The sequence below is a fragment of the Bactrocera oleae genome, chromosome 4, assembly GCF_042242935.1.
Source record: "Bactrocera oleae isolate idBacOlea1 chromosome 4, idBacOlea1, whole genome shotgun sequence".
NCBI lineage: Eukaryota > Metazoa > Arthropoda > Insecta > Diptera > Tephritidae > Bactrocera > Bactrocera oleae.
In genome coordinates, this window is record NC_091538.1 from 54385914 (window position 1) to 54401189 (window position 15276).

The following is a 15276-nucleotide window of genomic DNA, read 5'->3' on the forward strand; positions in this document are numbered from 1 at the left end:
CAAAAAATAAATAAATAAAGCAAGCAAGGTTGGGCTAAAGTAGGGCCAAATCCTACTTTCAATACCACTCAAAAATCATAATTGTTGTAGCGTATGAAATATATCAGATTTTCCTATGTTTTTTAGCTTTACTTTGATTTGTGACCATGGCGACGGTCTGATTACGACCAATAAGCAATATTTATTTGTAAAATGTGTGGTAATCTTAAAACGCCTTTTCGATCTATAAGGATCCAATGAACCATATGTAGGAGTTTTGAGAATTAGAAAAGACCAGCCTTCACAGCTGTATAAGTGAAATCCTGCGTTAAATTTGGTGCGAGGATCAGCGCTATAAACTTAACTAACCTAACCAAGTTTCATTAAGATATCTCTATATCTAACTCTAACTTGAGTTATCAGGTCTATATAATTCCTGGACGGAAGGGTGAGCACAAAAATAACGCCACAAAACCTGACTGAACGCCATTCTGCCCATGTGATATAACTCTATATCTATCTCAAATCATCTAAGTTGTAACAAACAACCGTTAGATCTATAGAACTCTGACATGAACATATTACACATGTTGCTGAAGGGGAAAAAAAAATATCAAAAATATTTGCAATAAAATTGTATCTTCTTTTAATTTACCACAAGAATCCATAACTACATACATACAAAGATAGCTCATAACATAACATTGCTACAATGTAACTTGTTGCACATTGCTGTTTCGATTGATTGCTCAATGCACGATTTTCCACTCAATTGACCACACGCCATTCGTTCCATCAAATGTACAGCAGCTACACTGCACAACCCACACAACTGACAAACGGTCCGACGGACAGACTGTCCGTCCGACAGTTGGCGCTCAGCGACAATTCGTCAGTTACTGATCCAGTCAACCGCGCATGTGATCCAGCGCATAAACAAAATTCAAACAATACTCGTACTTCAGCGTATTGTTGGCTAATTCAATTGAAAAGCAATAACAATTTATTGGCGCGCTAGATAAGCACACATGTGTGTAAATGTGTGAGTGTGTGTTTTTGTGTGCCTGGAATCGCAACGAATCACAGCATCGCCAGTACATCAGGCGCACATCAGTGAGCTCATCAAAGTCGATGGCACAACGTTGCAACCAGCCGAGCAGCAAATAATCATCAAAAACTTGAGCTATTTCTAATGCAGCGCGAATTATGAGCTAATAAATAAAAGTGGAACGCACAAAATATGCCAAATGAAATTTGGTATAATAGGAAAAGTAAATAAATGAAAATAGCAAAAGATAGTCAGTGCATCGTATTGCACCAGAGGGGGCATTTCGAGTTAATTTGTGTTTATGTAAGGAGATGAGTGCATACAGACACATTGATACAGACATACATACGAGGGTGGTCCGATAAAGCTGTTGCATTGTGTCTTCTTCACGAATATTAGAATAAGCAGAAACGTTTATTTTAGCTGCACCGAAGCTATAATACCCTTCACAAGTGCATTTCTTATAGCATAAAATGATATAAAAATATCTTTATCTTGATTTTGATCGATCAGTTTGAAAGACTGTTATATGCCATAATCGTCCGTTCCGAACAATTTGTTCGAAGATTGCAGCGTTGTCTGGGACAAAAATCTATGCCAAATATCGTGAAGATACCTTGACAAATAAAATTTTTTTATTTCCCTACAAGGACTTGAGTTAGATTAATCAGTTTGCATGGCAGCTATATACTCTAGTGGTCCGATATCGGCCGGAGTCCTACTTTAAAGACCTACAGAATTACTTTCCCCACAGTTGGAGTATGCGTAACGAGCTAAAAGGAGCCTGACGTGACAAACAAACAAATAAACGAATTTTCCGAATATTTGACTTTTTTTTTGTAATCTCAATAATTATTAGACCAACCACGTACAGTTATACATACAAAGAACTATTATTTGCTCAGCTGCTAATTTTGTATTGAACAAAAAGAATTACTTTGGAAAATAGCAAAATAGAAATTTTTGATTAGCGCAGAAAAATCGCAAATATATCAGAATTTTATTTATTTATCTAATTTTTCCACAATTTATTTATACAATAATTTATTTATTTATATGTTTTTGTTGCTATTAATTTCAAACATACTAGCAATTTTTTGCGCTTGTGTTTATACGCCGCACCGTACACTTGTGACGCTATTTTTATAACGGACTGCCGGCCATTTGCCATTTTGCTGTTGGCCAGCACCCAAAACGTCACCTACACACACACACACACACATACATACATCAATATATGTATATGTATACACTTGGATATAATAAATGTATAAATTAAATTTCACATTATTTTTGGGGGACAACAAAAGGGAAAAATTAAAAGTTTGCCGCAATCACACACACACACATATTTAGATACAAAATCTCCCACATACATACATACATAGAAGCACACATACAAGCAAGCAAAGTAATTTTTGCGCGCTTTGCGACTTCTAATACTAACTGTCACACATACAGCTGCACACACCTATAAACATACATATGTATATAAACACACACACACATACATACATAGAAAATTCCGCCGGGTACTACGCCATGTGCAAATAATTTATATATTTATATACTTTTTTCAATATTTTTCTTAGTTTTTCTGCTTGCAGTTTTTCGCTCGCCATTTCTTAGTGCTTTCAAGCATCAGCATGCCGCTGTGCTAAATCTAGCAGACAATTGAGTCTATTGCATTCTATCGCTAGATTCACAATTGTAATCTTTTCATCTGCGCTAATCTTGCTTTTCATTGTGTCCGTCTGCTTTATTGAAAGTTACTTCAATAAAAATTTATATTTACCATATGTATGTGTGTGTATGTTTCGCCCTTTTCGGCTACTGCGCTGCTCGGTGGAGCGTGCACGATCAACAAGCGAGTGCATCAGTTGGCGATGTTATTGCTGTTGTTGTTGTCTACACATAAGACAAGTGCTTTATTATTGCAAATATATCGTTACAGTTTCGGAGAAATACTTGTTGCAGCAAGCGCCTCATTGGAGCTGAGTTGCATTATATACAAACCTACATTCATACTATGTATATAGCAAATTCTCTCACGTCATTGCTGGAGCAGATTTCTTGCAAGATCTCAAACTCAACTGCGCATTTTTGCAGTTCTAAAAATCTGCCTGATATATGTGTGTTGTAATCGCTAACATACCAGAATACTATACCAAAGACCGTGGGGAGACTTTTGTTGTCCTCACATGATTTAGGAAAGAACATAAGGCCTTTTTGTGCTTTAAACTTCTAAGACAGCCAGTTTTAAGGTCCTACCGACAACTGGGTTCATTTAACTGTTAAAAAAATACCATTGACATGATATGAAATATTCGCGACTCGACTGCGTTAACTATTCGGCCATAGACGAGACCATATCACCATAGTCAAGCGCTACACCGCTGCATGTTTCTTTCCAAAAAAAAAAAAACTCTGTGCTAAACTTAGGCAATTGGTTCGTATTGCAAGTATATCTTTAATGTATTACTCCGAACTTACAAGAGCAGTAGCATACGAATTAGCTTACTTTGGTCTTCTTAGTTCCCTACGGTACTCTATCTGTTTATGTAAACAGCACTATAATCGTCTACGTTCACGTATGGTCTATGCTTTATGTATATTCCGCGAACTTTTTGCATAATTCACGAAAGTAAGGTTAAGTACAAAAGAGGTACGAGGATTAGAGGATTGAATGAATTCTTTCTTTTCAATGACATTTTATCTAGCTATTTTTCATAGAATGCATTTACATAAATGTTTTCACAAGCTATTGGAAATTGTCAAATAGTTCTTACGTCTTGCTTTGTTGCTAAGGTTCTCTAAACAGCTAAGAGGTTTTTAAGCGGACTGGGATGTGAAAATTTCTTAAACTAATCATGTATAATCCACCATTTGACATCAAATTTCTCTCTTAAATAATTATGTTTTATTTGCATACCCAATATAGGTATATATATTAGGTGTAGTAAAAATAAATCCATATTTTTCCAATAGATGGCGTTATTTATCTGTAACTCGCGTTGTATAAGTCCGTTCGGGTTCGGCTAGATGGCGTTAGAAAGATGACATTTCGTACTAAAAAATCTTTTCTGACCGTTTTGTGATTGGTTAAATCACTTTTGATTAAGCGCGCGCGTCAAAGATGGACACTAGCAAAGAGAAAATAGTTATATTTATATATACATCTGTGTATAAGCAAACTAGTCGCTCAGATTTTGAGATATCGCTTTGGAATAATTCACACGGCCTTTTCCACCAAAAAACTGCTTATTTGCCGAAACCGCCGATATCGGCATCCATACAAGCTGAACGATCAAAATAAAGTCGTTGTATACAAAACTTTTTATTTAGCAATTACGTCTTCACGCAATTTGACTTAGATTTGTGCCCCAGGCAATGGTACAATCTCCGAAGAAATTTTTTAGATCGGATCACTATATCATACAGCTGCCATACAAACTGAACGATTAAAATCAAGTTTTTGTATGGAAATTTTTATTATTTGTGAAGGGTATTGCGGCTTCGGTTTAAGCGAAGTTAACATGTTTTCATATTTATTCATTGCAGTCTTTCTGCTGCCTGGTAGAGACCTAACATAATGCAAACAACAAACAAAAAACCGACTTCTTCTGAGTGTATAATTTAGTTAATGTCCAACACTTCTATTGAACATAACCTACCTCAGCATTGAAAATAAAATAGAAAAGCCGTGAAATTCATCACTTTAAAGCCAGCGTGATTTTCCTACCGGGTCAATAATCGGCAGCTAATTGTGATAAGATGCGTAATGAAATATTAAACGCCAGCGAATGTCTTAACTATCTCTTCCGCAGTCCATTGTAGAACACATACACACACACACTCAGATCGGCTCGTAACAATTTAATTTGTAAACACAAACAAGAACAAAAATGCTGAACACTTTTATCGGCTCTAATGGAAAGCGTTTATCGGCTGCGTTAGCCAATTTTCCGCTTATCAATCAATAGCAAATAAACGAAAATATTATATACGAGAAGAAGCAGAGAAAAAAGTTGTTAATAAAAAATGCACATGTAGTAAGTAAGTATATTTATGCGAAGTATTTATTTGTGACACAGTTGAACGAACGCGAAAGACCCGGCCGGCCGAGGTGGTGTCGTGTCGGTGAACGCCTGTAGCCTGTAAATAGCGCGCTTTCCGCGTTCGGCTTGAAACGTTTGCTTTTTGGTTGTTGTTGTTGCTGCTGGTTTTGTTGTTGCTATTGGTTTTACTGTTACTAATTTCAATTTACAATTTGCTGCTTTGCACTTGGCGTTGAGGAGCTAAAAAAAATGCTTATAAAAAACACTTTCACACACACACGCTTAAATATGTACATACATACATATGTATGAGATATATATTATATATACATACACAGGAAAAAAAGCACTCACGATAAAATCGGTAGTGAAATTGAATTTCGTTGCAACGTTATTGGCAGACAGTGGCGTTTGAGAAATGGCAAAATAATCGCCAATACGAGAGCAACAACAACCAATACAAGCACTATCATCAATAATACGAAGAGTGTGTGTGTGTGGTTCGGGTACGATACTGCAGAAGTTCAATGTGCAACAGGCAAGTTGACGAAATTACCTGCCAATAAAATGTCAATCGTGTGGCACCCTGGCGGCCAACCACATACATACATAAGTACATGCATGTGTACATACATATGAATGTGGATATCGCCGGGAGAGCAAAAACTTGTACCGTAGATGTATGAATGTTTGCATGTATGCGTGGCCGCAGCTGTTTTTGGATGCAATGAGAAGACACGCGGGTGGAACAGAGTGTATGATGGCCAGCATATAAAAATAGCAGACACTAATTGAGTTGTATACACCATAATATAACATAGCATAGCACTAGATAGTATGACATAGCAAGGTACGACATAACATAGCATTGAACTGCATAGTAGGACATAGCATAGGATAGAACAACATAGCGACATAGCATAGCATAACATAGCTTAACATAACGTAGCATAGCATTGTATGACATAGTACAGTAGCGTATGTCATAGCATAACATAATAGAGTATGACATAACATAGCATAGCACAGCATAGTAAGACATAACATAGTATGACATAGCAGGCCATAAAATAACATAGCATAGTATTACATAGCATGACACAGCAGACATAGCATAGCATAGGACTTCATCATATAACACTGCTTTACAAAGTAAAGAATAATATGATATGACATAACATACATAGTCAAGGTAGGTAGGTAGGTAGGTAGAGAGGATGTCTGACGACGCACCTAGGCCTTTAGCAGGCTCATTGAGACTAAATGATAATCTGTGCTGTGCTTTATCTGTGCAACCTTCGAAACATCGTAAAGAAACCCTCGACCGATAAAAGATAGAAGATGTTTTATAGTCTCCTCTTCTTCTACCTCCTGACAGCTGCTACAATAGTCATTGTATGGTGTTCTTGCCAATTAGACAGTGACCTCTTACCACTCCTACTAGAGTTCTTATGTCATTGCTTTTGAATTTCAATAGTCGGCAAGTGCGGCCCATATTCCATTCATGCCACGCTTGCCTGCTTGTTGAGCAAGTTAGGGATTGACTCCACCAAGACTCAGCTATATTTATAACATGTTTGGCGCTTAAATATCTACAAGAAGATGCCAGAAGCATATATATTATCTGTTTTCCGGACTCTAATTGTAGGATGGTGCCTGCTCTGGCTAGTTGATCTGCTTCACAGTTACCAGTAATATCACTATGACGTAGTCAAAGACAAACCAAAACCTGTCAACACAGTCCAAAATCACCCAAAACCCATTAGTTGGAATACAAGGAAAAACAGCAGTCAAAAAGTTGTGGAAAATGTCGGCACTGGTTTGCAAAATGAGCACACTTAGACCAATAAATGCTATGCTTCAGACAAATCGAATCTATTTTGGCATTTACAACACTACTGCCAAAGTCTATTAGCAAAACGACGACAAAAAACGCTTAAAAGGCAACTAAAAAAAATTAAAACTTAACAACAAATGTACATATTTAGTACAACAAATACAAAGAGCCAATTGTTAAATGAAAGAAAATCTTCTCGTCGTTTTGGGCGAAATACCATAAGTACAGAGCGACCGCGATTCTAGCGACTGTGGCAAGAGCAACGGCGACGACATGAAAATCGCGTTCACCGATCGTTGATCTATTTTTGGATTGACTGTCGCCAGCGTCATCGCTACCACCGAGCGATGCATGAATGTGACTCTTCGCCGAGTTCGTTGTCAAATGTCTAACGAAAATAACACCGTATGCCTAGAGGAGAAGCGAAAAGAATTGAAATGAAAAGCTAAAAGTTCCGCTTTCCGAAATAGAAAATGTGTAAAAGCAAAAAATATCAACGAAAAATACAAGTGAATTTTACTTTGGACTCACGTACTCGTATCTGGCGTCTAAATATATAAATATAGATACATACATACAGACACAGAGACCGCAGAAAAGAAAACCGCACTCCAGAAGCACGCATGGTAGAAATGTCATTTGCTAACGACATAACCGGTCTTCTACGCGACAACCAGATGTTGAATGAGGTGTTTGCTTTTGTTAACTGTTTTTTGGGCGTTAAGCGTAATAAAAGCGAGATCCTTAGAGGATTTATAGAAAATTATCGATTTTATTTAGCTCCAGATCTACAAGTCTATCAGCCACTCCATTTTATACTAGGAAAGCTTGCCATATTACAAGTATAACGAACATTTGCAAGCTGGACTCATTTAGGTCATATTTTCAATCGGCAACCACGCCCACTTTAAGTGACTTCATAATAATGGAGCTATCGAAAGGTTGTTGTTGTTAAGTTTTTATAAGTTGACATCGAGACCAGCGGTATGAAAACGCCTTACTTTCACGAATTTGAGATATGAAACAAGAGATTTTAGAACGAATGGTTTGTGTCATAAGGAGACTCGATCATATGTCACGCCATATGTAGAAAAGTGGCGGGGTTTAAGTATTCAGAACGTAATTGTGCCGCATTTACTCAAGTTTAATGAGACAATTCGAGCTTGTTGTATGCGAAAAGTGATGAGTTTTTTTTTTTTGATATGTTTGCAGGAGTATTTTCTAGTAATCTGTCCATTTTCTAACTAAAATAAGATAAGCTTATCTGGTTGCCATAAGTAATGCCAACAAACCTTCGAGCACGTTTTTACTATTAAAAAGCCTGAACAGACTTTCGGAAACGACTCAAAACTTATAGTACGCTCTTTCTCGATTACTATAGATATTGCATAAATGTTCGACAGAGCTTGAAACATAAGTGAGTTAATCCAAAACAAAGTTTACAAGCCTTAAAAGCACGTAGTTGATCTGACATTTCATAATTTCGTTTAATGAATATGCGCTTAAGCCAGTACCACTCGGTCATAGACCATCATTATAGCTATAGTTTTCAGCCTTAGACCCTATTTACAGCTTATAACTTTTAGTTTGTTTCTACATTTTAAGGGAAAACATTTTTAGCGCATGTAACTGGAACCAGCAAACGCAGCTTGCTAAAATATTTTTACTTTCGAAGCACGTTCCGCCAAGCATATGCTTGAAAACAATCGAATTTCAGAAAACACATACAGGTTTGTTTTTGAAACTAAAATTTTTGCGCAATTTTTCCTTTTTTCTATTCGAAATTTTAAATGCTTGCACTCATTTCATTCTCAAATCGAAATTGGTAAAGAGAGAGGTGTGGCGTTTGTTGGCAGCACTGCCAGCTGAAAATTACTGCTGTCACATTTTGCGTGAGTAAACGACAATTTGTTGTTGTAAACATTTTTTATATATATTTACACATATTATTGTTTGAGTAATAGAAATTATCGTATATATATTTACTATATATTGTCTGTATGTATATGGATATCTAGCGAACTGCACACTCAGAAAATGTCTGCTGTTTGAGAAATGATGAAATCCTATTGAAAAAGCTTACAGTAATTTATATAAATAAATTTATTAAATATGTAGCAATTTTTGTTGCCAAAGCAAATCGTGATGCTGCTACTATTTTTACTTAAAAAAAAAAAAAAAAATAAAACAAATTCGAAAAAGTGATGACGCATGGAATTGTTATTATATAATATGCACATACATACATATGTATGTGTAAAAGTAATAGCTGATTTGTAGACAAAACTATTGAAATGTAGCTGTAAATGAGCTATACAAAATATAATAAATCATTTCAGCGAATCAAAACATTTGTTTCGAAAATTTAAATTTTGAAAAAAAAACAATTTTTTATTGAGCAAATTCTCAACTTATGTTCTATAAAAAATATTTATTGCACTGGTATACCGGTGCCGGAAGTCTTATATAGTACACACACATCTATAAAATTGTATATGCAAATAAATTATATGCCTATCATCGTTTCTTTTTCTTTGTTATGTATTACATTAGGTATTTACAAGTTTTAAGCTTCCGTACAGTTAATGAGAGTGTATGAGACTTTTTTATAGCAAAAATACTCTACAGGTTCACCATCAACTGCTCAGGCATGAATGCTTTTACGAAAACCTTTATAAGATATTAATCCGAAACTGGATAAATTAAAATTGCACAGAGAGAAGGTATTGCACATTTTCTAATTAGCTTTCTGAGAGCTTGTGCCAACACACCGCAAGTATTTCCCGCAGCCATCGAGACCTCACTTGCCCACATGTCCACTGAAACCTGCTCAGCTAATTTCCCTCACCCATGTTGCGTCTCTGTCGAAACTTCTCGTAACCTGCATCTCTTGTTAGATGAAATCGATTAATTTCGTACCACTAAACAGGGGTTTCATTGTCGTTTTATCAATAACAACAACGCAAAGAGAGTTTGATCGAGCTATAGTAAATGTCAACGAGATGCAGGGAAGCTTTCAAGAAATTGTGAAGCAGTCAACTCGCCAGCATTCCTCAAAGTATTTAGGGAATGTTGTATGCCTATACAGATACAATACAACAACAACGTTCCGAATAGATGCGACTTCCAAAGGAAAAAGCTTATCTAGGCACCGCTTAGGTGTTAAGATTCGGGTTGGTTGGCATCAAAGTCATTTAACAGTAGGCCCAGGAAACGTGCTGTTGTGACAGAGTCGAACCATAAGGAGATGGGTGTTAGATGACTGGGATTCGCTTGGTATACAAAGAGTCACGTGGGCACTCATTGCATGCTGGACATATGTTTGATATGTCGGCGTCGATTCTGGTTAAGTAGGAGTTTAACCCGCTTAACCCGTTTAATCCAGAACGAAGTTGCGTAAGAGTCACTCTAGATTCTCGGGGCAACGCGTGTTCTTCGAGGAGTTCATTATGTTCCTTGACTGAAAGCATGCGAACCTCGCTATGTAAATGTTCAACAGCAGACCCTGTAATCATTCGGAGTGCAGTATTTTGACACGTCTGAAGGTTTTTCGTCTGCGTTTCACTACATTCAGGCGACCAAATCGGTGCAGCGTAGTTTATGTCCGGCCGGCCGATTGCCTGGTATGTTGCCAACAACATTACTTCGTCCTTTCCCCATAAGCTGCCGGTTAGCGAGTTGAGGATTTTTGTTGCAACACTGTACTTTGGCAGTAATCGCGATGGTATGAGGAGTGAAGAAGCAGTCGGAATTTTAACGCCATCGACTGTGATATTAAGATGCAGTCTGTACTACTTCGTCCAATTAGTTTTTGTTGTTGCTGTTGTTTTAGCGGCAAAAAAACTGTCCTGAAATAATTTTGAAGAATGCTGCCGAGTTGACAGCCCTTGGCCAAATAAAAATTCAGGTCTGTTCCGAGATACGTAGATCCGACTGTCGTGGGAAAGGTTATAATGATCGCTGTAGATTTACAGTGACCATCATACTGTAAACTTCTTAATTATCCATTGCATTTAGAAGCAGCTAAAGCTAAGAAAATTACTCATTCTTTAATTTTGGCAACAACACGACGCCTTACAAATTGACGATTGAAAATAGCGCTTTAGAAATGCACACCTTTATGTATTGTATATGGTATATGTATATGTATATATGTATGTATGTGCACCAAAAAAGCAGGAAGTACGCTGCTGCGCCTCAACGCTATGTCGTCCAAGTGTATTGACATCAGCAAAAACACCAAAAACAAAAAGCAAATATGCCGGGCGCACAACCGGGAGCACAACCCGAGCAATGTGCACCTCAGCAATGAGCAATTTGTTCGCGGCAATTTTTTTTCTCGCCTCTTACAATTACGCTCAAGTTTTGTAAATACATGTGTAGTATTTTTTTTACGGTAAACGCAGATGAGCTGCTGCTATGCGGCTAAGAAAAATGCATTTCCCAGATTTAAGACAACTTTTTTCTTGCAATTTGCTCATTTCGTGGCTGTGTGGGTACGCGACTGCGTTCTCTCATTATACGCATACATATACTCTTGTACATAGATACATATGTATGTATGTATGTACAACTATCGCCAACATGTAATACGCTTATGTGCTCGCTCTTGATAGCCCGTACATTACAGCGTGGACATTTGCATTTTCCGCGTGATTACAACATGTTGCTGCAGCAGCAGGTCGAACAGCAATTGCAGCTTGCTCTGTGTAAAAGAAATTAATTTTGCGCATAAAATCAGTTGCAACGCATGCCATTGCAGCTATTGTTGTTGTATTGACTTTGTAGCCAAGCTGTTTGAATTTCTATAGTTTGCTTTACATATTTCCATATATACTTGTATGTATGTGTACATGCATAGCCAAAAATGCACCTGCTCTTCACTGCAACTTTTTGAGGTCGATTTTGCTTTCGCACCACCAACGCATAGCCAACCACCTGATTTCACTGCATTCACGTGTGCACATACCTACGAGTATATATGTACATACTTACATAAGCATGTGTAAACATATAGCAGTCCGCCTGCATTCTTCTCCCACAGTTCCAACCAACAATGCTTATCTCTCTTATACAGTTATTGCATATAATTTACAAGCCAGATTTGTTGTTAAGTGCTAAACTTGTTGTTGTTTGCATAGTTGAATCTTTTGTTTAACTTAAAACCTCACTGCATTTCCTTAACTCTCCAACTGGTTGCTTCTATAAGAGATTATATTTTTTAGAAAGTGGCGCTGAACGCTTTTATGAAGGTGCCAACTGCTCTTTACGAATTTTTGAGCGGTGTACCAGACTTTTATAAAAAAAATCAAAAATTAATATAAATTTAAGTAAGAATTGCCAACTTAAAGCAATTTTTTAACTGTAGACTCCAGAAAACATCCGTATCCGACAGCTATGGTGTATCATAAAGATTATTTTCTAAAATGTTTAAGAATAATAGACACTAAATCAAAGTAAATTCGAGAAAATTTTAATAAAAACACTCTCTAGTACTGTTCATACCTGAGAAATGTAATAATTGTATTATTTGTTTACCAAAAAGCTCTCATACCAAACCGCTCAGACACTTTCCCCCCCACAAACTGCACTCACACAAAAATTTTACAAACACAGACTTTCACTGTGCTCACAGCCAATGCGGTGTTGGCGCTACGTGTGGCACTAGCCCAAAAACCGGACAAAGTTACCGGTCAAGACGTGAGCATCGAAATAAAATACGACGGAATTAAGCGCAATAGCAACAAGCCAAGCCGGTCGGTAAGATAAAAAAAGTAAACATGAAACGATAAAAAGTAATGACTGAAAGAGAAAAAGCGTAATACAACAATAGCAAAAACAATAATAGGCCACTTCTATTGGTAACAAGCAACAACAGTTGTAGGAAACAAACCAGTTGCGAGCAGAGATTAAGGTGAGTGTGACTCTTAGGCCGTCTGGTAGTTGTGCTGCGCTTCGCTCATTTATCGGTGTTACATATACATATATACAAGTATGTATGCATAGATATATAGCATGCTTGGCAGACGAGGCGCTACATACAATCTTCAAGCTCCACTCTGGTGCATCAAGTGCGCGCAATATCGCGCAGATGGAGTGCGGATGACAGTGTTTTGTTATTTTTGTACTTAGTTTCGTGGTTTACACATTTATTTATGTATATGTACACACGTATTTATTATTATTTTTTATTCATTTTTCATTATCGTTAATTGAGTGAAATGAAATGCAATAATTATCGATGCGATATCTTTGGAGATCATTTGTACTTCCATTTCGTTCCGCAGCATTTTTCTTAGATTAAAATGATATACAACAGATTTTGGTTTGCAACGCTTTTCCAGCTTTTAAACACTGATAGGCATAGCACCGTTGTAGCTTACGAATACGACAACAAATATTTATGCACACAGAAGAATTATTATTTACATTTTCACATGGGTGCACATAAATGCATGGGCGCTGATTTTTTACTATTTGTTTTTGTATGTACGAGTATGTATGAAAATACAACAAAACTATTTCAAACTCTACATATTTTGCAGAACTTGTCTTGTTATGAGTTACAGAGCCCAGCCCAGCCCAGCCGAGTTAATAACACTGTTGGCGGCTGGTTGAAGGTGAAATGGGTCAGGTGCAGCGCAAACACAACAAAGTAATATGCATACAGCAGCAATAAAGCAATTGCTTTTGGAAAAAGTTTGTTTTGGTGTGGTTAGGTAAACCATTAGCATGGGTACCCATTAGTAGAAGAATCTGTCGCTACAACAACAACAACATTAGTAGAAGAACAAATTGGAGATATTTTAAGCCGACTTGCCCTAGTTTGAGTATTAAAACCGCAATGAAAGCTGAAAAATGCATAAAGGTAAATAGGTCTGTATGATAAAAGTATATAGAATTATTATATATAGTAGGATTGTGACCTGTTCTAATGAATTTAGTAGAAAGTTGGACCAGTGTATCTGAATACGAAATTGTAACGCCCCTAAAACTTAAGAGCAACTCGTACAGAAATCTTAAAGCAAGCAAAAATAATAATATCGGACTTTTTAACCAAAAAAAGCAACTTCCTCTTTTAACTAGCATTATTATTGTATAGCAACTATTTGGTAACACGAAAATGTACTAAATTCACAGTTGTCACACCAAAACGAGAGCAATTACTTTTCCAGCCTCCCGGCCAACGCCTTCCAGCGCGTAATTAAATAGTAATATTTGTTTACTTTTCTAATGCTGAACACTTTGAATACCAACATACATACAATAGATGTTGTTTTATGTATGCGCAGCGTTGCGTTGACTATGCGGCAGGTCAAGGATGTGCCACTGGAATCTACGAGTATGCTACGGTACTTGCTTTGGACTCCGGTGAATGTGAACAATACTTTTATCCAAACTAAATAGCTTAATTATTTTATTTTTGCAAACTGAAAGATTACAACAAGTTTTTGTAGAATAATGGCTGCACTCACCTTTTCCTTGGCACGTCCAGCGTGTTTTTGTACGGATTTAGCCAGCATGATTCCTTTATTTTCGGCCATCAACTAGTGTGCACACAAATTTAAAAATTTCTCTTAATGTTTAATGTCGTTGGCAAAATTCAGAACTTTTTTTTTGGAATTTCTTTTAACGTATGCTTGTTAGAATGCAGTATCGAGTTGCAACTGAACCACTCTTGAATTGGCAGCAGCGGAACTATTTTCGTGTTTATTTTTGCAATAATGCAGTTTAGTAAATTTATTTATTTCAAATATCGAATTGCACTACGCCGACACACAACGCCCACCAAAGAAAAATATTACTATTTTAAAAGCGATTCATGTAACTTTGAAAAGTGAAATTTATGCGTTTTCGCTAAGATTTATAAGTAAACTTGTTTAGTTTTGTTGCTGTTTCTTTCACATTTGTTGCAATAGTTAATTTTGGCAAAATAAAAATCCTGCGTTCTCTTAGCAGCGGCACCACACACAACGAAACTTAACAAAACAGAAGAAATGAAATTGTAGAATTTACGGCGTTGAAATTCGCGAACGCGTATGCGAATGCAAGACAACAAACAAGTGAATGAATTCGATTCGAGCGGTGAACTAAAATTCCAATAAGATTTTTCGCAGCGGCCGATTGCGCTGGGAAAAACAACAATAAGTGACGCGAAGGCATAAAGCGCAGCTGTCAATGATAAGCTTTTGTAGAAATGTCAAAAAGTGTGGAGACTTTGCAGATTCAGCGTTGCCATGAGGGGAAAATTATAGTTGATATTTTGACAGATTTTGTTATACGAACTGTTATAAAATTTATGTATTAAATTAATAAAAAAAATATGAACCAATTTGTTATAAACGTCATTTTCG

General features: G+C 36.7%; 1 protein-coding gene across 6 annotated transcripts in view; it reads right to left on the bottom strand.

Moving 5' to 3' along the window:
* Window positions 1–15048, bottom strand: part of Amph (amphiphysin) — an 83814-nt gene extending 68766 nt beyond the window's left edge. For 2 of the 6 annotated variants that reach the window (XM_070107931.1, XM_070107930.1), the window contains exon 1: window positions 14398–15047. In XM_070107931.1, the coding sequence (XP_069964032.1) occupies window positions 14398–14466 (69 nt within the window). In that variant the 5' untranslated portion in view covers window positions 14467–15047. Of the gene's footprint in view, window positions 1–14397 lie in introns of all 6 variants that reach the window. The other 4 variants (XM_036363316.2, XM_036363318.2, XM_070107932.1 and 1 more) reach the window with 4 other exon arrangements.
* Window positions 15049–15276: the final 228 nt, after the last annotated feature.